The sequence below is a fragment of the Myotis lucifugus genome, unplaced genomic scaffold (genome assembly GCF_000147115.1).
Source record: "Myotis lucifugus unplaced genomic scaffold, Myoluc2.0 scaffold_20, whole genome shotgun sequence".
NCBI classification, from domain to species: Eukaryota; Metazoa; Chordata; class Mammalia; order Chiroptera; family Vespertilionidae; genus Myotis; species Myotis lucifugus.
The window spans coordinates 2,107,991-2,131,966 of record NW_005871068.1 but is presented as its reverse complement, the minus strand read 5'-3'; the positions used below and the strand labels follow the sequence as shown (position 1 = coordinate 2,131,966).

The 23,976-nt window shown below is 49.7% G+C and overlaps 1 protein-coding gene and 2 pseudogenes across 1 annotated transcript; all 3 read right to left on the bottom strand.

The window, feature by feature from the left end:
• Positions 1 to 999: 999 nt before the first annotated feature.
• LOC106696583 lies at positions 1,000 to 14,823 on the bottom strand. The gene is given in 7 exon segments (XM_023751354.1): positions 1,000 to 1,130; positions 8,771 to 9,914; positions 9,964 to 11,834; positions 11,837 to 12,178; positions 12,460 to 12,804; positions 12,937 to 13,120; positions 14,809 to 14,823. Coding segments are annotated over 7 exon segments (4,032 nt in total).
• A 2,123-nt stretch (positions 14,824 to 16,946) lies between these two features.
• Positions 16,947 to 19,580, bottom strand: LOC102431648 (annotated as a pseudogene).
• A 3,291-nt stretch (positions 19,581 to 22,871) lies between these two features.
• LOC102436633 lies at positions 22,872 to 23,747 on the bottom strand (annotated as a pseudogene).
• Between the last annotated feature and the right edge of the window lie 229 nt (positions 23,748 to 23,976).

Genomic DNA, 23,976 nt, shown 5'->3' with positions numbered 1-23,976 from the left:
TCAAATATAATGGGTATCTCATGAGCTTGGTTTCTGTTAGCCTGTTCCGCACTAAGCTCTGCTCAATTATACTTCCATAATAAGTAATCTCCAGGTGAGAGACAGGCCTTTGCAACACTATTCCAGTCACTAGGAGCCATAGCTTCCTCTGATACTGTATCTGGTAACCCCGGCACAAAAGGGGAAATTGGTCCATACATAGAACAAGAAGTTTTCAACTCCTTCAAAGTCTTAAAAGGTATAGACTGATGACCATAGAGCATCTGACCTGGATTCTGAGGATTAGGCTGCTCAAATATAGGGTATAGACTGAATCCTGAAGTATCTTCCCCAGCCTGCCTAGCCTCATACAGAGTCTGCTGGAGTGGGGACAAAGGTACCATTCTTATCTCTGCTTGTTTAGGGGGTATCTCTGCTTGTTTAGGGGGTAATTGAAGAGGCTTATGAGAAACAGTTAAGTTCCCCATCATCCCAATCCCGCCGGCACTGTTCCTTGCTGCCTCCTCCTCCAACTCTAGTTCATATTTGGGAGGAAGCACATTGTCCGTAGGGCTCTCCCCCACAGAAGCTGTAGCCCCCGGGACCAGAGGAGGCAGTGGAGGCACTGATGGTATAGGGGGAGTCGTAAGCCTCTGGAAACCCTCCACTATCTGTCTTAGTTTCCCGACCACATTCACCCACTCCCTTTCAGGAGTGGGCTCTAGGCAGTCCCGAACCAGGGACCACAGACTGAAAGTAGGGATAGGACTTTTCTCTGGAACTTCAGCTATATAATGATCTCTAAGTTGCTTCCTTACCTTCTCCCATGTCTCCACATTTACTGTCCCCTCCTCAGGAAACCATGGGCAAGTTTCATTTACAAAATCCAACAAATCAAGAAGCTGTTGATGCCTTACAGAACAGCCCTATGCACAGAGCATAGCCTTAAGCATAGATACATATAAGTTCTTTTCCTGCGATCTTGAATTACCCATGTTTTCTACCCATCTGCTACTAAATTTAGCTCCTTATCTTACTTTCGCTTTCTGCGCACGCTTCACAGGAGTGTCCTTTCACCTGATAATTGTAGTTCCCGTACTCAAGCCCCACGTTGGGCGCCACATGAACTGTGTCCATGGCCAGTGGTGAACCTGAGGAGGGGGCGGTAAAGGATTAAAGAAAACAGACAAAAGAATATAGTTGGGACCAGGTGGCACTGCACCTGGGTGAGGACACAATGACACAGCCTATAAGCCGAATCTTTATTTTATAGTCATCTCACAAAGCAAAACAAGGGAGTGGTCAAGATGTTTTTTGTTTTGTTTTGTTTTTACAAACCCTTGGGTCAAGGGCTGATTATCAGTAGATCGCAGCGAGGGAGCTGCTCTGCTTCGTATGAAACCCCGACCTAGAAGCAGGTCGTCTATGAACGGTTTAGCACTAGCTTCCCCACGAATGTGTGTTGCGTGAAGGGTGAGGGGGCGGCCCCCTTTCTGGCTGCAACCCGTTTCCCAGGATGAAGGGCTCTCCGCACCGGACCCCGGTCCCGAGGCACAGCGGGGGACCGGCTATCCGAGGCCATTGGAGGCCCTCAGCACTGCCGTATAGTTACGCTGGGGCGGGATTCTAACTTAGAGGCGTTTAGTCATAATCCACAGATGGTAGCTTTGCCCCATTGGCTCCCCAGCCATGCACATACACCAAATGTCTGAACCTGCCCTTCCTCTCATACTGAGCAGGATTACCATGGCAACAACACATCATCAGTAGGTGCAATGTTCTTGGGAGTTTCAAATCTACTACTTTCCTGTTGTAATTCTCTGAACTCTGTCAAGCTTTGTTTTGGCAGCACTTGCTGCACCTCCCACAGCCCACATCCCTCAGCTGCCTAGGACTACAAGGTCAGACTATAAGGTCAAGCTTACATACAACCATAGCCTTTGGCTATAATTGTGCTGGGAGGGCTTTGCCCTCCACCCTGGGACTTGTATTTATGTGGCTTTGCCACAAGAGGACTGTGCCCTCTCATCAGTCCAAGGTTTGAACCTGTCCAAACGCTGTAGTCGCTCTCCACATTCAATACCTGTGAGTAAATCCACATCTGTCTGCAAATACTTCTTTGTTATTTCACTTAACAGATTGTTTAGCCTGAATATATAGTATAAAATTTGCCTTTCATTTTCAGTTAGTTTTTTCCAACATCCTTCTCTTCTATAAAGTAGATTGCCATTAATTTAATGTCTCTCTATTTCCAAGGAACACTTAAGTTCTTTACATTCATAATCCAATCCCTCCCACCAGTTTTCCATCTTTGTCTTCACTTTCAAAGTTTCTGCAACTTGGTTTTCATATACTGTTTCAGCATCTTTAAGGTATAGCATCAGGGGCACAATGTACCCTTTGAGCTTCTTCCTGTGACGAGCTGCAGCTTCCTCAATGAGTATCAGGGGCTGATCCTGATGGTCTGATAAGACCCTGCACTGGGGACACAGTTGCTCTGGATCCGTCTCACAGCACTGGGTCAGAAGCTCTTGGTGCTTCTTACACTGGGGTTTATCTTGCCTTTTCCTTTTTCTCCTCATGGTGGGAATCTGCTTAACAATATCAGTCATGTGACATAATTGAAGTTCTCTTGAAGTTCTGATCACGGCAGTGGTGGAAGCAGAAAGGACAGAGAAAGATGCCCTGTAGACCTAACCAGTACTGGTGGATGCAAGAATGACAGAAGTTGTGTCCACACTCAATGGTCACTGGGTCTCTCGGGTAATCCAGGCAGATGGGGCAGCTGGCCTCTGCCTTTAGCTCGGCCACGGAAGCCGCAAAGGCCATTGTGCAGTGAAGGTGTCTGTCCGAAGGCAACTCTCTTCAGTCAGTGTGATCCTCCAGGAGCTAGGAAAAGTGAGAAGCTGAGGTCTGCTCAGCCCTCCCTCTCTGTGGAAGTCAGTAGGAGCTTCCAAGAAGGGTTCTAGCCATCAGCTGATGTCAGTCTTCTAGTCACCCTCTCCTGTATTTAACGCCACATTGCCACAAGGAATATAGAGTACTCCTGGTCAGAAACCAAGCACAATCTAAGTCATATGTGGTTTCTGAATCCAAGATAGGATTGGCTTGCCTGTTGAGGTCCACGTACTGGTAGAGCAGCCCCATAGGAAACCAAGGCTCTCAATAGTGCTCACATTTCCCGTATGCACAGTCTCTGGATTCCCAGAGGAAAAACCTTGTACCAGTTTTCTATGGGCGATTCTGTGGACTAAGTCCCAAAGAAGGGTCTGTGAAGCCAGTCTTGTACCACTTGTGAAGTTACTGTTGTGACTCTGGCATTTATATACACCACTAAGAGGGTGAAGCTATTAAGACTTCACTCATCAGACTGGTGGCTTCTCCCTGGATGAGGGAAATGTGGGCAGAGTGGGGGTTAGAAGATATTCCGAGGTGCTGGTTGATGAGAGTGGGGTGGATCTCCCATGATTTAATCAGGTCAGCAGAGGACTGAAGGTGTTAATATGCATGATCTAACTTGGGCTTTTGGAATTCCCCCTCAACCCTCTCAAGACCCTTTAATCCCATCTTTGCTGATGAAGAAAATGACACCGGAAAGGCTAAGGGAGGCCTCTTTCTTTTCTCACCCTGGAATGTGTAACTCTGAAGCCCGTAAGTTTCACCCTCCTGTAATCTCCAGCACTGTTAGTCCTTCCCTCTCTCTCCACACTCAGGACATGGCATCCGTCTGCCACAGCACTTTTGTACAGGCAGGTTTTGTCCATGGTAGCTCCTTGCCCCTTATATATTGTTTACCCCTGTTGGGTCCGAGCTCCTCTGCCAGAGAGGGGACTTCCTTGGACGCTGGGAACTGGAAGAAAACTTGAGCAGCTGCAGGGAGATGGGACATGCTTTATTGCAGGGAAAGCAGCCAGGCACTGGCTGGTCGGTAGCACATTTATACTAACAAAAGAGGCGTTCTGCCAAGTAATGACATCAGTGTTACATAAGTGGCAGGTTATATAAGGGTGCGCTTGTGCAGTGTGTATGCTGATAATGTGTCATTGCTGTGGTGCATGCATATGGAAATATGGGCCTTCAACATCTGACATATTCTTGCCAGAGTCTCCACACTCCACCCCTTATACCGGATGGCTTTTTAGGGGTATCCTGGACCATATGCCAGCTCCTTGAACACAAAGCCCACAATAGTAATACCACAGCATGCTAGTACTAGAATTCTGATCCCCAATAGCAAAATTAAAAATTTCCCAGAGCCATGTTCCTGATAGTCCATCCCATCACTCATGGAAGGGGTCATGGGAAAGAGCTTGGATGAATTGTACTTCACTATCTCCTGTAGGGCACCAGTTACATTTTATCTGGTATATACTGAGTGGCCAGATTGATATGACCACCTGACGTTTGTAGGCAAATTAGCTATAATTTCGTGCTGAAGTTGCTAGAGGGCCAGACGATTATAAATGTCTGAATAGCACAACATACCTAAGTATCGTTGCTGATCAAGTTCATCCTATCATGTTGATGGCGTATCCCAATGGAGATGGCTTCTTCCAACAAGACAATGCGCCATGCCACGGTGCTCACATTGTGCAGTAATGGTTTCAAGAACATGAGGGAGACTTTACCTTGCTTAGGTGGCCCCCACAATCACCAGATCTCAATCCAATTGAGCATTTGTGGGACGAAGTTAAAAGAGCCATCAGGCAGCTGGTTCCACAACCATCAAATCTCACAGAACTGGACAGTGCCATTCATCAGGCATGGTGTCAGATTCCTCGAATCACCTTTCAACATCTCGTGGAGTCAATGCCATGCCAAGAAGAATTGCCGCAGTATTGAAGGCAAAAGGTGGCCCAACGAAGTACTGATGGGGTGGTCACAATAATCTGGCCAGTCATAATAATCTGGCCACTCAGTGTATATGTACAACATGCCACATGTAGGATGGCACAAATGCCCCCCTGTGCGGCAGTTAACAGACCTAAGTCCATTCTATTCTGCAGTACCACTTTGCGCATTTGCATAGTTTCATTCATCATTAAGGTAAGGGCTTGTTGAGTCTGATTCAGGGATTTAGCCGTGTATTTGGCTAAGGTTGTAACTTCTAATTCTATCTTTATTACTCCTCCTGCAGGGAGGAATACAGCTAATGGGTAAAACCACAAGGGAGTTTGTTTGGCTCGATGCCACCAGTGGTACATTGAGTCCCAATTATGGAGCATCTCTTCTAAGGTTTTAAGGATTTGCCCGGGAATATAGGGCCTATCACAGGTGTACTGTCTCCAATTTGTCGGGAGGTAGGGGCTGCCTTACCTCCCACACATCCATAAGTATTCTGGGACCATCATATCTACAGGTTTTATACCAATATACTGCTTTTTATTACATCATTTCTGGAGCTCAGTATTAATGGTAATGTTATGGCACAACTCTGGAGGAAGCCAGCCGACTGTGCGATACCTGTTGTGTCGCTGCTGTTCTATACACATTAAGGTTCTCTTAATTCTACTTGTTCCCCTAATAGCCACCCCCATCCGTTCTAAATTGCATAACCTATGAAGGGGCAGGTATTGCCTTGGTCCTGCTGGATTAGGGTTTCAGTGGCTTGGCATACAGGGTTCCAGGAGGTAGTGTTGAAGTCTTGAGCAGCTAACCATGTTCAGTTGGCAGTGGCCAGATGGATGTGTCATGGAAATCCGCCAGCCGCTCCTGGAGGAATCTCTGCATATCCAACAATGGGAAACATTATGCAGCCAGGCATAGGTGTGCGCCCACGATACTATGCTGTTAGCCAAGCTCACCTTGGTCGAAGAGACCATCATAGGGAGATCACGGCCTTCTGGCAAGATACAAGCAGCCATGTCTCCAAGAGTCAGCACTGTGGTTGCAATCGGGAGGGGGGGAATCCTGGTCAGTGATATCAAATGGGATCTACCCTTGATAGGGGCCTGGTCTTATAGGGGGAACTATGGGAAAGCGAGGAACTGATTATAGGGCAAAAGTCCATAGGAGAAAGATATCCTCTGCAGCATGAGGGAATGACTCTGCACAGGGAACTGGGGTGGCTGCCTTCTGAGCTCCAAACCCAGAGCCCCCAACCCTGGACTCCTCTGATACAGTTCCAGTCTACTCTGCTTTCCCTCTACCAGAACCCAAAGTGAGTGGCTGCACACGAAATTTTGTGCATTGGTCCTTTTAGAGGGTGCTTGCATTTCAGGTGTCAATGACTGGCAGACAGCAACCCTGCTGCTTTCCACAGCCAGGTGTTATATGAGCACCTTTCTCAGTTCTGGTGCTCTAGGCTGGAGAGATAAGCTTGGGGTTTAGACCTCAGAGTTCTCAATGGGAACCCCCCACAGCTAAGATATCCCTCCAGACTTTCAGCTGCTGCCTGTGGCCAACCCTCTTGCATATCCACTCTTCTACCAGTCTCTGTGTGGTCTCCACTTTCCATTCTTGGTTATTAGGGTTCTCTCCAGCAAGTCTTCAGTTGATTTTTCAGGGTGGTTTTTCTGTATTTTAGTTGTCTTTCCAGTTTGGTCCTGGGAGAGTATCAGTATGGCTTTCACTTACTCTGTCACCATTTTTAATCCTTAATATCAGCACTCTTGATGGCCTCTTTATATTTTCAAATTGTTCTAATTGTTGATTTCCCCCTGTTGTACTTGGTAGGTAGCCAGATCTGATACACAAATACCTTTATCATACTTTGCAATTACTCCTTTTTTAAGCTCTATCATTGGTCTTACAATTTTTCACTTTGTTGTTGTTATGCCCAGATTTCAAGATTCCCAAGAGCCCACCAGGGAGCCAGCCAGTCCGATGCAAAAGCAAAGAGTCCTTTATTTCAGGCTAGCTTGAGCTCCCCGTCCACCACACTCACCGACACAACAGCAAGCCAAGTGGCCGAGAGAGAGAAGCCTGATGGGACCAGGAGTTTTATAGGGGGGTGGAGTAAGGGCGGGAGAGGGGACTGTGGGCCCCACCGATTGGCCAGGCGCGAGTTGGTGTCTCATTACACAGGATGTGGTCATAGTGATGGCGTGCACTTCCCTTGATTATCATTGGTTAGTCCAGAGAAATCCTGGGTGTGGCTAGCAGAGGCTCCTTCCAGGAAGAAGCCTTTGCCGAGCACATGGCCCTGCCCAAAAATGGAGGACCCAGGGTAAGATGGAGGGCGCAGTCCCCGCCCCTTCACTGAGAATGTGGGGAAGGGCGGGGGCCGCGTGTCCGCAGGTTTGAGATCTCGCCCTTTCATTCCCCCCTTGTCTTGGAACTTCCGGCTCAATCATGAGACGGACTGCATTTCTATTCCACCAGAACTATCAACTGAACAAATGGTCCGGTGGAAGGGAAAGAAACCATTTTAGATTTAACAACTTATAGGATTTTTCTTCTTAAAATTTCTCTATGTCTATCAAAAAGCCAAATCAAGATTCCTTGAGGAGGCTTAAGCATTCCTGTTTGTTAGGCTAGGTTTAAACTTAGAGTCCGTTAAACTAAGCCTTTGTTTTTCTGGGTACCATTTTCAGCTGGACCAAGTCTCTTCTGTTATTTGGTTCCTGGTCTGGGCTGGGCATGGGAAGCAAGAAGCAGCCATGGGGACAGGAGACCTTCCTCAGAAGGGGCGAGTGTTCAAGCCCCTGCACCATTGGGGGCGTGAGGATCTGTGCCCCACCTCTGTTGAACCCCAAGTTCTCTCCTACTGGCCCCCAGCTGTGCCTGTCGTAGGTTGCCCCACCCTGTGGGGTCTTACCCGTCTTTGACTACCAGCCATCTCTGGGGCAAGTAGGGTGATGTGAGTTTCAGTTCTGTCTCCTTGTTAGCCTATGCCCCTGTGGCCTTCACGCCCAGCACCTGCCTTGGGTTCCCCTCGCCTGCTGGCGGGGCCCCAGCATTGATCACATATCTTGGGAAACCCAGGTTTCTTCTCCAGAGAGGGCCCAGCTTACGTCATTGGGCAAGAGACAGATCCATGGTACCAGCTTTTCATGAACCCAGCTTGAACGGAGAGCTCAGACAACAGCTGTAGACAATTGGGATCCTCTTGGCAATACAGAAGGCTTAAGTGCCTTCCCAGGAGGGAATAAATCCCTTCACATATTGCCAGATTTCGGAGGAATTACATAAGGAGAAAAACATACTGATCTACTCTAAGATTTTCTGACTTTCCTTGCTAATTCCTTTTCATGGATTTAAAACAAAACAGTAACTGTTGGTATAAAACCTTCTTTCTATGCATAACCATGCCTCAGACCTTCTATTCTAAACAGGCTTTTTTTCCAGCTTTACTACCCCTGACATGGGCATGGTGACTCAGGCCTGCAAGACAGTATTACAGGCTGCCAACTGTTAGCTGTCTCTCAGCAGAGACCAAAACCTGATGGGCACTGTTCCTTGCCCAGTTGGGCACCTGCCCTCTTGGCAGCTAGGCACCCTTTACTTTTGGGGGTCATCCCACACAGCTCCCTTCCAGGACAGCCAACATACATTCAAACCTGCAAAAGAATCAAAGGTTAATATAACATATCAATACAATGAAACATAATATTGGCATCATGGCCGCTTCAGGCAGCCAAATCTTCTGCTACTAAACATGTGATCCTATAAATTGTTCTTGTCTCTTTGGAGCCATGTCCATGAAGATGCAGGCATTATCTAAGTGTATTACACAGTATTGTGGGGGCTCCTGGTGACAGGAGTGATCGCGAGTCACGTTACCAGCATCAGGCAGGTCGAGCATGCCGTAGCTTGAGCTTGAGCGGGTTGCGTTGATCTTGATCGATGCTCCATTTGGTGATGAAGTCTTTCCGGGTCATGGATGGATCCGCTGACCGGACGTGAGTGTGATGGACCCAGGTCTCGACGCCGTCTACCTTGAGAGCAGTGGGGGTTGTCAGCACCACAGTGTAGGGACCCTTCCAACGTGGCTCAAGGGTTTCTCAGTGATGCCTTCTGACGTAGACCCAATCTCCTGGTCTGTGTTGATGAGGAGTTGGGGTTGGGCTGGTTTCGTAGATGGCGCGGAGGCGCGGCCAAATGTCCTCATGCGCCTTCTGAAGCCCTCTCAAGGAAAGAGATAGTTCTTGATTTTCAAATTCAGCGAGAGGGTCAGCTTTAAGGTTAGGAATGATAGGGGGTGGCCTGCCAAACATGATTTCATAGGGAGTAAAGCCCAGGGTGTATGGGGAGTTCCTTACCTGGTAAAGAGCATACGGTAAGAGAGCCACCCAGTCCCCGCCAGTCTCCATGGTTAATTTGGTAAGGGTCTCTTTTAAAGTTCTGTTCATCCTTTCTACCTGACCTGAACTCTGGGGCCTATAAGCACAATGTAATTTCCAATTTGCCCCAATAGCCCTGGTTACTACCTGTGTTACCTGTGAAATAAAGGCTGGCCCGTTGTCGGACCCTATCATAGCAGGAAAACCATACCTGGGTAAGATGTCTTCCAGCAGCTTCTTGGCCACCGTCTGAGCTGTTTCATGCTTGGTTGGGTATGCCTCTACCCAGCCAGAGAAGGTATCTATAAAAACTAAAAGGTATTTATAACCATACTTCCCTGGTTTAATTTCAGTGAAGTCGACCTCCCATTGTGCTCCCGGTTTGGTGCCTCTGAGCCTGGTCCCTTTTTCATTTGATCCGACTCTCGTGTTCATGAGTTGACAGGTCTTGCAGGCAGACACAACCTGATTTATCTTGGTATTCTCCTGGTGAATCTTGATCCCGGCATGTCGGATTAAGTCCTTCATATTCCGGGTTCCCAGGTGAGTGGACCAGTGCATATGTTCTAATACCGTGTCCCCGAGCCGGTCTGGCAATATAAGTTCCCCTTCTATGCCACCATCCCTTTATTTCCTGGGCTCTGGGGAGCTTTCTGATACGTTGCAATTCTTCCTGGGAGTACTTGGGCTGGTCTGGTAAGACTGGGTACCCTGGGTCTGGGAGTTGTAAGGCCATGGTAGGGACCGAGGTAAGGGCTACTACCTTCGCAGCCTGGTCAGCCTTTTGGTTACCTTTTGCCACCGGGTCATCGGCTTTCTGGTGCCCCTGGCAGTGGATTATAGCTAACTTGGCAGGAAGCCATAAGTCTGCAAGCAGATAGAGAATCTCCTGCTTATTTTTTATTGTCCGTCCCTCTGCTGTCAGCAGCCCTCTCTCCTGATAGATTGCCCCGTGGACATGAGCTGTAGCAAATGCATAACGACTGTCTGTGTAAACGTTAAGCCGCTTCCCAGCCCCCAGCGTCAGTGCCTTAATAAGGGCGATGAGTTCTGCTCGCTGGGCTGACGTCCCGGGGGGCAGGGCCTCCGCCCACACAGTGTCCATTTCAGTGACCACCGCTGCACCCCCGTACCTGCACCCGTTCCACACGAAGCTGCTTCCATCTGTGAGCCAGGTGGCCTCTGCATCAGGGAGGGGCTGGTCAGTCAAGTCCTTCCAGAGTCCATGTACTTGCTCTAGGATTCCCGCACAGTCGTGTAGTGGGGCATCTAAGTCAGGGTCGGGCAGCAAAGTAGCAGGATTGAGGGCTGCACTGGGGTGGAACCGCACTCTTGGAGGGTTAAGTAGGAGGCTCTGGTAATGGGTTATACGTGCATTACTCATCCATCTATCGGGAGGCTGCTTCAGGACTCCCTCAATGGCATGTGGGGTTGTAATCCTGATTTCCTGCCCCAGGGTCAGTTTGTCAGCGTCTTTGACTAAGAGCTCGGTTGCCGCGATAATTCTCAAGCACGGTGGCCAGCCGGCAGCTACAGGGTCTAACTTCTTGGACAAGTAAGCCACTGGGCGGTTCCAGGGGCCTAAAGCTTGAGTCAAGACCCCTTTCGCTATCCCTTTGTGTTCATCTACGAAGAGATGAAAGGGCTTCGTAATATCTGGCAGGCCCAGGGCTGGAGCACCTAGAAGGGCTTTCTTCAACTGCCTAAAGGCAGCTTCATCTGTCTCAGTCCAGTCAAACGCCCTTCCCTCTTTGGTAGCTTCATATAGGGGCCTGGCGATTTCGGCAAAACCCGGTATCCAGAGGCGGCAGTAGCCTGCCGATCCTAGGAATTCCCTCACTTCTCTTCGAGAGGTGGGAGTAGGGATTTTCAAAACAGTCTCTTTTCTGGCATCCGATAACCGCCGCTGCCCGCCCTCTAGGTTGTATCCCAGGTAACTCACCCTTTCTCGGCATAACTGAGCTTTCCTCGCGGATGCCCGGTACCCTAAGGCCCCCAGGGTGGCCAATAGATCTTGGGTCCCCCGCTCACAGTCCTTGGCTGTGTCGGCAGCAATCAGGATGTCATCTATGTACTGGAGGAGGGTGAGGTTGGGGTGTTCCCTTCTGTACTCACCCAGGTCCTCGTGCAGCGCCTCGTCGAAGATGGTGGGCGAGTTTTTGAACCCCTGGGGTAGGCGTGTCCAGGTCAGCTGTCCACTGAAGCCCTCCTCTGGGTCATGCCACTCAAAGGCGAACAGGGGCTGACTTTGAGGTGCTAGCGGTAGACTGAAGAAGGCATCTTTCAGATCTAATACTGTGTACCAGACTTTAGAGGGCACCAAGGAGCTCAAGAGAGTGTACGGGTTTGGGACTGTTGGGTGTATGTCCATAACTCTTTTATCTACTTCTCGGAGGTCCTGTACTGGCCTGTAGTTGTTTGTCTGTGGCTTTTTAACCGGCAGTAGGGGAGTGTTCCATGCAGACTGGCAGGGGACTAACACCCCCAAGCTCTTCAGTCTCCTGATATGAGGCTGAATTCCCTTCCGTGCCTCCTGAGGCATGGGGTACTGCTTGATTCTTACTGGACCTTCTCCTGGTTTTAGTTCTACCAGGACTGGGGCCCTGTGGGCAGCCAGCCCCACCCCCCCGTCTCTGCCCAAGCTGTTGGGAATTCTTGTAGCCATTTGTCCATACTGCCCTCTACTGGGGAAGCCTTCTGGTAGAGGCGATACTCATCCTCTAGCCTCATGGTCAGGACCTGAATGGGGCGGCCCTCCCCATCGGTGACCTGAGGCCCCCCTTGTCTGAAAGTTATTTAAGCTCCAATTTTGGTCAGTAGGTCCCGTCCCAATAGTGGGTAGGGGCATTCCGGTATCACCATGAAAGAGTGGGATACCCGGCCCGTTCCTAAATCTACTGTTCTTCGCATAGTCCATGAATACTGGCTCATACCAGTTACCCCTTGCACCCAGGACTTTTTGTTCGCCCGTTTTCCTTGCGGGGTGAGGAGGACCGAATGTTGTGCCCCGGTGTCAACAAGGAAGTTAACAGGAGTCCCCTCCACTCTGAGAGTTATCCTGGGCTCGGGGAGGGGGTCCGAACCCTGACTCCCCTAATCACTCAGTTCACCCAGCTCTAAGACCTTAACTCGGTCAGTCCTGTCTCCCTTCTCACCGGCCTTCTTCGGACATTCTCGAGCCCAGTGCCCTATTTCCATGCAAAATCTACACTGATCCTTCCGTAGCCCCGCCTCCCTTCTCGGGTGGTCTGCTTACCTCTTCCTTTATTGCTTGCAAGCTGTCGGAGGCGACGGTCTCGCTCCTTGGGGGAGTCCAGGGTCGTAGCCAGCAGGACCCTAGCCAGGTCCTGAGCTTGCCTACTGCTAGTGGCAGCCACGACGCGAGCTTGCCTGTCTTCTGGAGACTCTCGGTTATTGTACACCTTCTCTGCCACTGCCAGTAAATCCTGTAAACTCTTCTCTCCCAACCTATCTACTTTTTGTAGTTTCTTTTTAATATCCGCGGCCGATTGGTTTACAAAGCTTATGATCACAGCTGCCTTGTTTTCAGGAGCTTCTGGATTCATGGGGGTGTAGGTGCGGTAAGCCTCCATGATATGTTCTAAAAAGGCAGATGGAGACTCATCCCTTTCCTGCTGAACATTCCCCACCTTGGCCAAATTAGTTGGCTTTCTAGCAGCCATTCTGAGACCCCTCATTAGGGTCTGGCGGTAGACTGAAAGCCTCTCCTTACCTTCTGCCGTGTTGAAATCCCATTCAGGCCTAGTTAAGGGAAAAGAGACATCTACCTGGGCCTGGTTGGCAGTTGGGTTTTCGTCCATGCCTGGAACCACTTTCCGGGCCTCATTGAGGATCCTTTCTCTCTCTTCCGTCGTGAACAGAACCTGTAAAAGCTGCTGACAGTCGTCCCATGTGGGCTGATGGGTGAAAAGAACAGAATCTAGCAAGTCAATAAGTCCCCCCGGCTTCTCAGAAAACTTAGTGTTTTGTGCCTTCCAGTTATAGAGATCGCATGTTGAGAAAGGCCAATAATGATGGGGCTGGTTGCCGTCCGCATCCGGGGGTCCAGCGGCCCTTAAGGGCAGGGTCTTGATAGTGGAGTCGGGTACTGCGGCAGACAGTTCCCACTGAGCTCTCTGCCGGGTGAGAGGCGGGCCTCCTACCGGAACCGCAGCCACTCCCAGAACTCCGCCCCCAGCCACTCCTGGCGTGGAAGGAATGCCCCCCCGTGGGCTATATGGGGGAGGAAAGATTAGTTCTTCTTCAGTCCCCCCCTGCAGGACAGGGTGGGGGGGGGCCGAAGGCTGGGTGAGATTCTTCTTTTTCTCCTCTTCCGTTCTCTGCAAGGCAAGAATGGGCTTCGGCCCAGGAGGACGTGGAGGTAGGAAGGGCCTGAGCCAAGATGGTGGGTCTTCCTTGAGGTCCTGCCAAGTAAAAATGTAAGAGAGTTGACCAGGATGTCCCCCCCTAAGTTGGGAGACAACATCCCTGACCCGGCGGATGATGGGGAGGTCGAAAGTCCCCTCCAGCGGCCACCCGACGTAAAAAGTCGGCCACTCCCTGGAACAAAAAGTCTGCCACCAGTCTTTCCGAAACTCCGCACTGAGGTCGCTGGCTCTTTCCCTTACCTCTTTAAAATGATCGACCATAATGCTTAAAGGAGTAGTTTGAGTCTGTCCCATAATGTCCGTCCAGTAAGTCCACAAAATAAAACCGAAAAAACACAAACAACAAACGGGCCCGGAAATACAGTCTTCCAACTCCATGGAAGCAGAACCAAAACAGGCTTCCAATTCCATGGAAGCCAAACCCAAAAGTTAGACAATGGCCTTACGCCAAACCGGCAGGAGCGACCCGCCTCATCTCAAATCCGCGAGGGGCATACTCATCCCTCCTGGGGGGGCGGAACGTCTTCCAACTCTCCCCCTGCCTGTGGTCTTTCACGGCGCGTCCGCCTAGACCCCTCAGGCACTTACAGATTCCAGAAACAAGCTCACACAGAACAGAACACACAACGATACAGACACCTACTGCGGTCAGTCAGACTCTTCGGATTGAGGGTCCCTTGATGGTCTTGGGAATCCCGGGCGGGCCCCCAAATGTTATGCCCAGATTTCAAGATTCCCAAGAGCCCACCAGAGAGCCAGCCAGTCCGATGCAAAAGCAAAGAGTCCTTTATTTCAAGCTAGCTCGAGCTCTCCGTCCACCACACTCACCGACACAACAGCAAGCCAAGTGGCCGAGAGAGAGAAGCCTGATGGGACCAGGAGTTTTATAGGGGGGTGGAGTAAGGGCGGGAGAGGGGACTGTGGGCCCCACCGATTGGCCAGGCGCGAGTTGGTGTCTCATTACACAGGATGTGGTCATAGTGATGGCGTGCACTTCCCTTGATTATCATTGGTTAGTCCAGAGAAATCCTGGGTGTGGCTAGCAGAGGCTCCTTCCGGGAAGAAGCCTTTGCCGAGCACATGGCCCTGCCCAAAAATGGAGGACCCAGGGTAAGATGGAGGGCGCAGTCCCCGCCCCTTCACTGAGAATGTGGGGAAGGGCGGGGGCCGCGTGTCCGCAGGTTTGAGATCTCGCCCTTTCAGTTGTTATCACTAACCTTCTTAGGACCCATGGTGACTTACTATACATATTTAATAATAACAAGCAACAACAAAAGCAAAAAAACCCCACAAAAATACTCACAGCACCATTTCCTGAGATATTAACCATGCAGGGTTTAGCGGGAAACCAACTCATACGCATTCTCTCTTTTGTTTGTCGCCTGAGGAATGCGTGACTGATCATACAGGTATCAGCATCAAAGGGTTGTCTGGTCGAGATATAAAGTTTTGTTTGATAGTTGAGACATTTTTTCTGTGAACAACTTGGTTGAGACCTGAATTGAGATGGGAGATGTTTAAGAACCAAGGTTTGACTGTAATTTAAAATTTGACATATTAAATGCACAACTGATTCCAAATTGTCATTTAGTATGCTTTGTATTATCCTATATAATAAAAGCCCAGTGACTGAAATGGTAGAATGACCAGAATGACCACGGCCCCTGGCCCCAGCTGGCCCCGGCCCCCAGCGGGGACCCTCACCCCATTCCGGGGCCCCCATCAGAGCAGGCTGGCAGGCCTCCACCTGTGCACTGGGTCTCTATCCTATAAAATAATAGGATAATATGCAAATTGGCCCTAACCGCAGAACGACCACTAGACCAGTCACTATGGGGTGCACTGACTACCTCTTGGTCCCTCCCCCTGGCCAGCAGGCTACAGTCGCCTGATGGCAAACAGGGAACCAAGGGTGGGTGGCGGGGGACACGGGTGGTGCCTGGCCAAGGCCCTGACCCACTGGTCGCCCCACATGCAGAGGGTGACCCGTGGCAGAGGCAGGGCTGGCGAGTGGGCAGGAATGGCCAACCTCTCAGTTCCTTCCCCTGGCCGGTAGGCTCCAATCACCTGATGGCGAACGGGGAACCAGGGGTGGTGGCAGTGGGGGCGTGGGCGGGGCCGGCTGTGGGCAGCGGGGGAAGATGGCCCTGATCGCAGGCCAGGCCTAAGGACCATACCCATGCACGAATTTTGTGTGCCGGTCCTCTAGTAGGATATAAAACTACCCTCCATCTATGGAATGTTAAGCTGACACCCAAGACAAAGCTTCCCATATTCAGTACCCTACTATTTTCTGGTTGTACCCAAACAAAAATAAACAGCCAGTAAACTACTTCACCTCTTAAGGAAAGCATTTGCACTTAAAAAAAAAATGGGATGAGGTGGAATTTCTTCCTTGTTAAAAATGTTTCTAGAGCTACTAAAAAACTTGCATTTATAACATAGTTGATAAAAATATTCATCTGGATTGTACAAGAAGGGAGACAGGGACCACTGATAAGACATATATTAGACTTGGATTCTTTGTCTCCTGCTTCATTTGAAGCTGAACTCTCCTCGTTTTTATTTAATAACTTTTTAGAAAAAGTTTCAAGTTCAGTAGTCACAAATACAAAAAGAAATTACAATTCAACCTAATACAGAAACTTGTGTGCAAAATTTCCAGGAAACTGACATTGTATAGAAAGTTGGGTTAAAGATGACTTTGGTTTTGTTTCTTGTGTGTTTTGTTTTGAGGGTGTGGCTTTTTTTGTGGTTTCCTGAACTCAGCAAAGAAATGGTTATCCTGATGAAATATCAACAGCCAATCCACAGTAAAACCAGATAAAATTTAAGGAAGGATAATTACCAACAAAAGATTTGTCATTACTTCCTCCTTCCACATTTCCTTTTTAAACTTTTGAGTTTTGGGTTTTTAAAAAATCCTGAAAAGTAGACAGTAAAACAGCTCCTGGAAGAATTTACAACCAACTGTATGATGGTCTGGGAAGCTGAGGGGCTGGAGCAGGACCAGGACAGGTAGACAGAAAGGGGTCCTCCCGTCAGGCACTGTAGCCTCGCTGTTGACCAAGGGAGGGGGGAAGTCTTTAGTCAAAAAGGAAGAAGGGAAGATGAAGGAGGAGATGGGGAGAGAAAGAAAATATAAAAGATCATTGTTGCCTGTTTATATCCAGAGAAAAATGCCCAGCCCTGTGTGTTGGGGGGGAAGAAGCCCCTCAGAAGGGAGGCAGTGGGCTGGAGGGTGGCAGCCCTGGGATGACCTGTCCCCTAGCACCATAGAACCTGGTGGAGGCAGATGAGGGGTCAAGTTGGACATTAGTGGAGGAAGCAGGCAGGGGCCTCTAGGGGACACTGGCTACTGAGTGCTTGTGCTCCTCTTTGTGTTCCCAATATAGTTCTCATAGTCATAGTTCCCATAGTGTGGTGGCCACTGGTCCTGGTTCTGATAATACTGATTCCACTTCTGGGCATACTGCTGATACTGGTTATACCTGGTCTGAGGGAAGGTCTGTGTCATGGGGTGGCCACCCTAGCTCCCATAGTTGTAGGCAGGTGGTGGTGGTGGTGGAGGTAGAGGTAGTGGGGCTGTATAGCCCTACCTGTAAGCCCCCCCCCCCCGGTTATAATATGGCTGGCTATAACTCAGCTGTGGAGGGCTATAGCTGCTGACAGTGGGGGTGCTGGTACTGGCACTTGAGCCAGGAATATTGCTGTTCTTGCTGTAGCTGCCGGCCCTGGAGGGTTTTGAGCAGGGCCGTGAAGTGGCGGTGACTACTGTGGTGGTGGCTGTGGCTGTGGCAGTGGTGGCTGCTGATGGGGTGGATGATGCTGAGGAGCCCAGTTGTAGCTGCCTTGGTTGTTGGAGGAGTTGTTATCCTGGCTATTGTTACTCCAGTGGTTCTGGTTGTAGCCAACACCTCTGCTGCCTCCCCCCTCAGTTCTGGAAGCCTACTCGGTTGCCCCTGTTGGTGAAACTTTGGTTGTTATAGCTCTGGAAACTGCTGCCCCCCATTCCCCTGTGGCCCCAGTTATCAAAGGCTTTTCAGGGGATAGCATGGCCTGGCCTTGTGGCCTTCCTGGTTGTATTTTTTTCATATATATATATATATTTTTTTTACTGATTTCAGACAGAGGAAGGGGGAGGGGGAGAGAGAAACATCAGTGATGAGAGAGAATCATTGATCAGCTGCCTTCTGCATGCCCCTGAGAGGGGATTGAGCCTGCAACCCAGGCATTTACCCTGACCAGGAATCGAACCCTGATCTCCCGGTTCATGTGTCAATGCTCACAAGTGAGTCATACCAGCCAGGCCTTCCTGATTATATTGCCTGCTTCCTTCTACTGCAGCTCAATAAATAGCACCTCATCCAGGAAGTCCCCAACATCTGGCAATATGAAATTGGCTTTCATTTCAAGGACCATGTGTTCTGGGAAATCCTTCCCTTCCTCATTGATTCGCTTTATTGTTTGGTCTTTTAAGTCCTCCTCAGTGGGACAAATGACAATAGCTTTGCTTTTGAAGCCTTCAAATGGTCTCATTATTATTATTATTATTATTATTATTATTATTATTAATGTTATGTATTTTTAATCTTCACCTGAGGATATTTTTTTCCATTGATTTTTCAGAGTGGAAGGGAGGTGGGTGGAAAGAGAAACATCAATGTGATACACATCGATTGGTTGCCTCCTGCACATGCCATGACAGTGATCAGGGATTGAACCTGCAACCGAGATATATGCCCTTAACCGGGAATCGAACCCATGACCCTTTGGTCTGCAGGCTGATGCCCTAACCACTGAGAAAACCGGCCAGGGTGAAATGGTTTCATTTTTAGTCTCTATACTGACCCATAAAAATTTGTCTGGTCTGGGATATAGTTACGTTTCTTGTAGGAGGTGATCTGGATGAGGTGGTTGAGGCACTGGGTGGCTTGCTGGATCAGGACATCCTAGCAGTTGGTGTAGTTCTACTGTCGGTGTAGGCCCATCACCCACATCTTATCCATGATGGCACTGGTACCCAGGATGTTGCACTTCTTGGAGGGATCAGAGGCTGCATGTTTGATGGGCCATGTGGTCTTACCAGCAGTGGGCAGACCCACCATCATCAGAATCTCACACTCTGCATTGGTCTTTGATCTGATAGTGCCCTGGCTCCATTTATTCAGGGTAAGGTGCTGGATGATGGTAGAGTCAGGAAGGACAGAACAGTAGGGCCCTGTCATCTGCCTGAAGTTGAACTCCATTGCATAATTCTTCACCAGGACATGAGGCTAGAGTGCCTGGCTCCCCAAGGCTTACTTTTGAATTCGGAAAGAAATGCCTATCTAGTTCCCATTCTTGGTGAAGGAAAGTTCCATGTCAGTTTCACATTCAAAGTCTACAAAGCAGCCAAACACATCATTCTTTGAGAACTTGTCTTTGTAGTTTTCAAACTAGCTATTGGTGGACTTCTTCCCATAGCCATAGGAAAAAGGCTCTTCACTTGGCTGGGTGCTGCAGGAGTCAAGGGACCAGCTGATACTGACCCCAGATTCCTTACCACAGGTATGCAAAGCTCTCGATTGTAAGTGGGTAGCCACTGCTCTGGTCTCAGGCCAACTTGAAGTGGAGGTAGCAGTTACACGTGTCTATGGCAACAGGGATATTATCAAAGTCATCTTCATTCTCTTCAATGGGAGGCTGAGGAGAATGGCCCCTCCTATCCTCTCAGTGCTTGAGAAGTAACCCTGTTCTGGTTTTCTTCATAAGGTGGCTTGTGACTCTGGAATTGTCTGTCTGGCTTCAGTTGAGATGCTTCAGGCTGGAGGAAGCTAGTGTGTGCTTCTTGCTTCATCTCTGTGTTTACTTCCACTGGGCAGAAGGCCTGCTCCTGCTCTGTTTCCAGCGGTCTCCTCTCATAGCCTGACTCGTTCTTCTGTTTGATGACCTGGGTCACATAGAATTGATTCTGTCGGGTAATACCATCCATGACATCTTGTTGTTGTGTCCGGGCACCCTGGTACATTGTTGGTCTCAAGCTTTTGCTTGTCATTGGGCTCCTTAGCCTCCTTGGCCTCCAGTGCCACCTGCAGCCACTCAGCAAGCTTGGTTGTGAGGCCATGAGTGTCCCGGCTGTGGTGCTGCAGCCCCTTGTGAAGTTCGTTCAACTTCAGAGGCACACATCCATGGCCAGGGACCCCAGCACAGCCCACAAGCCTGGCTTGGCCTCTCAGGGCTCTGCCCCCCCTTAAACCTTTCCTTCGTTGAGCCTCTGCCCCCTAGTGGGCAGTGTGTGTCATAGCGACCGGTCATTCAGCTGTTTGGTCGATTTGCATATTGCCCTTTTATTATATAGGATTATATAGGATAGGGTAGATTTATTCCATAAATGCCAGCCATATGGGGAGAGTAGTCAGTCACCCTGGAAATTTGGATCTGACCCCCCTCCCCTTTGCCAGTTGGCTATTTATTTACACACTCGAGGCCCAGTGCACAGATTCATGCACCTGTGGGTTCCCTCGGCCTGGCCTTTGGGGATCGGGCGGAAATGGGCTGTCCAACATCCCCGGAGGGGGCCTGGATTGCGAGAGGGTGGTTCTTGGGCAACGCACCCCAGAATTGGGCTCCCTCCTCTCTGGTTCCAGGTGTATCACCCAAGAACCACGGTTGCCGAATAACCGCAGCTCGGCAGCTCCTGTGTTGAGCATCTGCCCCCTGGTGGCCAGTGAGCATAATAGCTACCAGTTGGCTGGTTGAATGGTCAGCTGGTTGCTTAGGATTTTATATATATACAGACTAGTAGCCCAGTGCACGAAATTCGTGCACATTGAAAGGTAATTAATTAGAGGAACGTAATTTAGAGTCAACTGTCTAATATCAATAATATGTGAGCATGAGGCAGTCCGCGTTTCTGAAATTTAATGACATGAATTTTAGCTATGACTTTGCCAAATAAATGGAATTTACAGATATCATTTAAAAGAGCATTCAGCTTAATATTAAAAACTCTGGCTACCAAGTCAGGTTAAATTGTTTGCAATATCTGGCCATTTGTGGTTGCATGCCATGGTTATGAATAAATTGGGCTTGCCATACTTCATCACAATTGTCATAGCATCCTGATATCGCTGCTGCATATTTCGGGGACTACCCTCAGAAGATGCTGGAAGTATTAACATTTTACCAATCGGCACATTGTCATTTTCAGATCTAGATTTGAGATAATCCATCAAACCACTATATTTTTCAACTCTTAACTTAGACTGGTTTGCTTGGATGAAATTTATCCAGTTGGCCTCCATTTTTGAATATGAATCCATGATAAACTGTTGAGTTAATTTTCTTGCATTTAAAATAGGATTAAATGTGTCCTGCACAGAGAGATGAAATCCATAATACTGCATTTGTGTGACTCATGTGCTTATATTTTGTCTAGTTATTATTGTCGATTACACTGTTGTCTCTGAGTCTTAATGCAATATCTGATCCCCAGCCTTTTTTCACCATGTGGAAAAAGAATAGGATATGTCATTGCATCTAATGTATGTAGGGAACAGAATATTGATTTGTTTCCTTATAGTGGCATTTGGATTATTGGGATCTGGTTTACAATGAATGAGCAAGTTCCTTTCAAAAGGAGGTTCTCCATCTTCGTTTCTGAATATGACAGCAACCTCGGTTACACGGGGAGAATTATATCTACCTGGGTCACTGTTATGATCGTTTTTAATCGCCATTGTTACTTCTGTGGGAGCAATACCTTTTGCTGCTGCTTCAGATTGGGCTTCCTTTTCTACCTCATGTAGCATCTTGTACGATTTTGTTAATTCATTTATTTCATGCATGAGGTTGTTGATGTTGATCATGAGTCTTTCTGAGCAGCCCTGGTTTTCTGGCATTGCTAATCTTTTACTTGTAGCTTCGGGTGTATCCAAAATACAGAGTTGAGCAAACTTCTGAGAAACACCATCGGAAGGATGTAAAGTTGCAGTACGGTGATAAACTTGTCCGTGTATTCTAAAACAGTATGGCCCATATCCTGATGGCGATGCAATATTTGCAGCCATGGAAGCAAAAGCAAAAGAACTATTTATGGAACAAATATTTTCCATGAAATTTTTACTGTCAGAATCTTCATTTGCCATTAATCTTTTTAAATAAGCTGGGTAATCTGGAAAATGTATATCATTTGGACAGACTTTCCCTTTGCTACAACATCGAGTAAATTTCCCATCGGATGGTTTTTCATCAGAGAAATTTAGTGATGGCAGAATTCACATCGAACAGTCATTCCACCACAACTGTGTTCGAGAGTTGCATCCTCATGTCCTCCATTTTCGCTGAGAAGGCAGTTCCTACCGGTATCGGTAGTACTTGTTGATGACTGTTCTTTAGACATATTCTGTTGTTGCCACCTCCTTCTTTCAAGTTCAAAGGCACATTGGTCTTTAGACATTGTCTGTGAAAAACGCTGGTGTTTTTCGGCATCAGAGCGACGTTTTTCCAGTAGCTGGTGTTCAGATACATTCTGTCTAGGTGCCGCCTTCTTTCAAGATCAGACGCATGCTGTTCTGCAAACATTTTATGTCGATAACGCAGGCTTCTTTCAGCTGCAGGGCTACGTCGTATCAATAGTTGTTCTTTAGTCATAGTCCCACCTCTCTACTGTCATGGTCTGAGATGCAGGTGAATGAGAGTCCTGGCTGTCAGGCCGCTGAGAGCTGTCTGACCAAAGGCTGATTCTGTGGGAGTGGGACTTCCTCCTCCCTGCTGTCGGTTTCCACAGCTGTGATGAGGAAGCTGGGGTGACAGAGGGAGCCGTGCCCTCCAAGCTGCCCTCTCTCTCGCTCTGCTCTATGACCAGCAGTCTCCTGCTCTGCCAAGTCCTCCAAACCTCCCGCTCTCCGCCCGCTCCTCTCCCGCTCTGCTCTCTGTTGGCAAGGTCCTGGGAGCCCATGGGCGTGGCTTGGCATGGCAGGCCTCGCCTCCAGGGCCAGCAATGGTCCCGGGAGCCCGGGGCCACGGCCACCGTCGCCTCCTGGGGCACTTGACACCTGCGTATGCAAATTAAATGCCATCTTTGTCAGGTTAATTTGCATTGTCACTCTGATTGGCTGGTGGACGTGGCTTGAGCGTAGGGGAGGGATGGTTAATTGCATGTTTCTCTTTTATATAAGACTGGAGGCCCGTTGCAGGAATATTCCTGCAAGAATAGGGCTTCCTGTGGCTGGAGCAAAGCCGAGAAGGGAGCGACACTCGCTGAGGCGGGCTTCGCTCCTGCTTCAAGCCCCTGAAGTTGCTTTTCCAACTTTATTTAGAAAAACAAATCCGGGTCCCAGTGCCCCCCTCCCCCACCCCAGCCATAACTTAAATAACTTAGAGACAGAGTTGAGGGTCCGGCAGATGTGGAGGAAGCACCCACTACAGCCGCCGCAGAGCCTGCTTCTTGTCCGTCTTCTTCTTGGCCGCCAGCTTCTTGTCCCGCTAGCCTGCGTGCTTCTTGGCCATGGACCCCTCACCCCTTCCCGGGCTTCCAGGGGCTGCGGGGTCGGTGGAGGAGGCCGAGGCTGCACTGGCCAGGGAGCGGCTGGCCTTGGGCCTCCTGCCGCTGGGCCCACTGGCTCCCCCGGGGATCTCCGTGAGCAGGCGGGCCGCGTACTCCTCGTAATTCTCCAAGAGCAGGCGGCCCGCCTCCTCGTTGAGGGCGGACTCGGGGTTGGGGTGGATTAGCAGGCACTTGATGGTCAGCAGCACATGCCGGATGCCCAGCTCAGCCGTCCAGTCCCTCTTGAGCACGTTGACACAGATCTCGCCATTGGCGCCCACGTTTGGGTGGAAGATCTTGGTCAGGAAGTAGCCCTTGGGCGGGGAGGCAGGAAAGTCCTTCCCCAGCAGGAGTTTCATACGAACAGGCCTCTGGCGTACGGGGTCCCCTCAGGGCCCTCGATGGTGACCTGCAGGTCCATGAGGTCCTCTTTGTTGGGAAAGACCTTGATGCCATCGGGAGGGTCCGTGGTCAGCGTCGTCACCTCCTTGTACACCAGGCGGATGATGTGGGGTGGCAGGTTCTCCACGTTGGAGTTCATGACTGCGGCCGGCGGGGGGCGGGTCCCCTCGGCCCCCTTCCTGCGTTCTCTGGGCCGCCAGCTGGGGCGGGGGGCCCAACTGCTGCCGCTGCCCTGGTGAGGCCCTGGCCAGGCCCCGGGGGCTCCTTTCCGCTCCCCGCCACCTCCGCTGCCACCCTGCACTTCGCCTGCAGGTACGCTCACCCCAGGTGCCCCTGCAGTGGTTGGGCTTGCCCTCCCGATCCCAGTGGCTTTGGCTGGGCTTGCCCTCACGCTCCCAGCTGCTGCCCCTTATGCTCCAAACCACAGTGGTTGGGCTTGCCCTCCCGCTCCCAT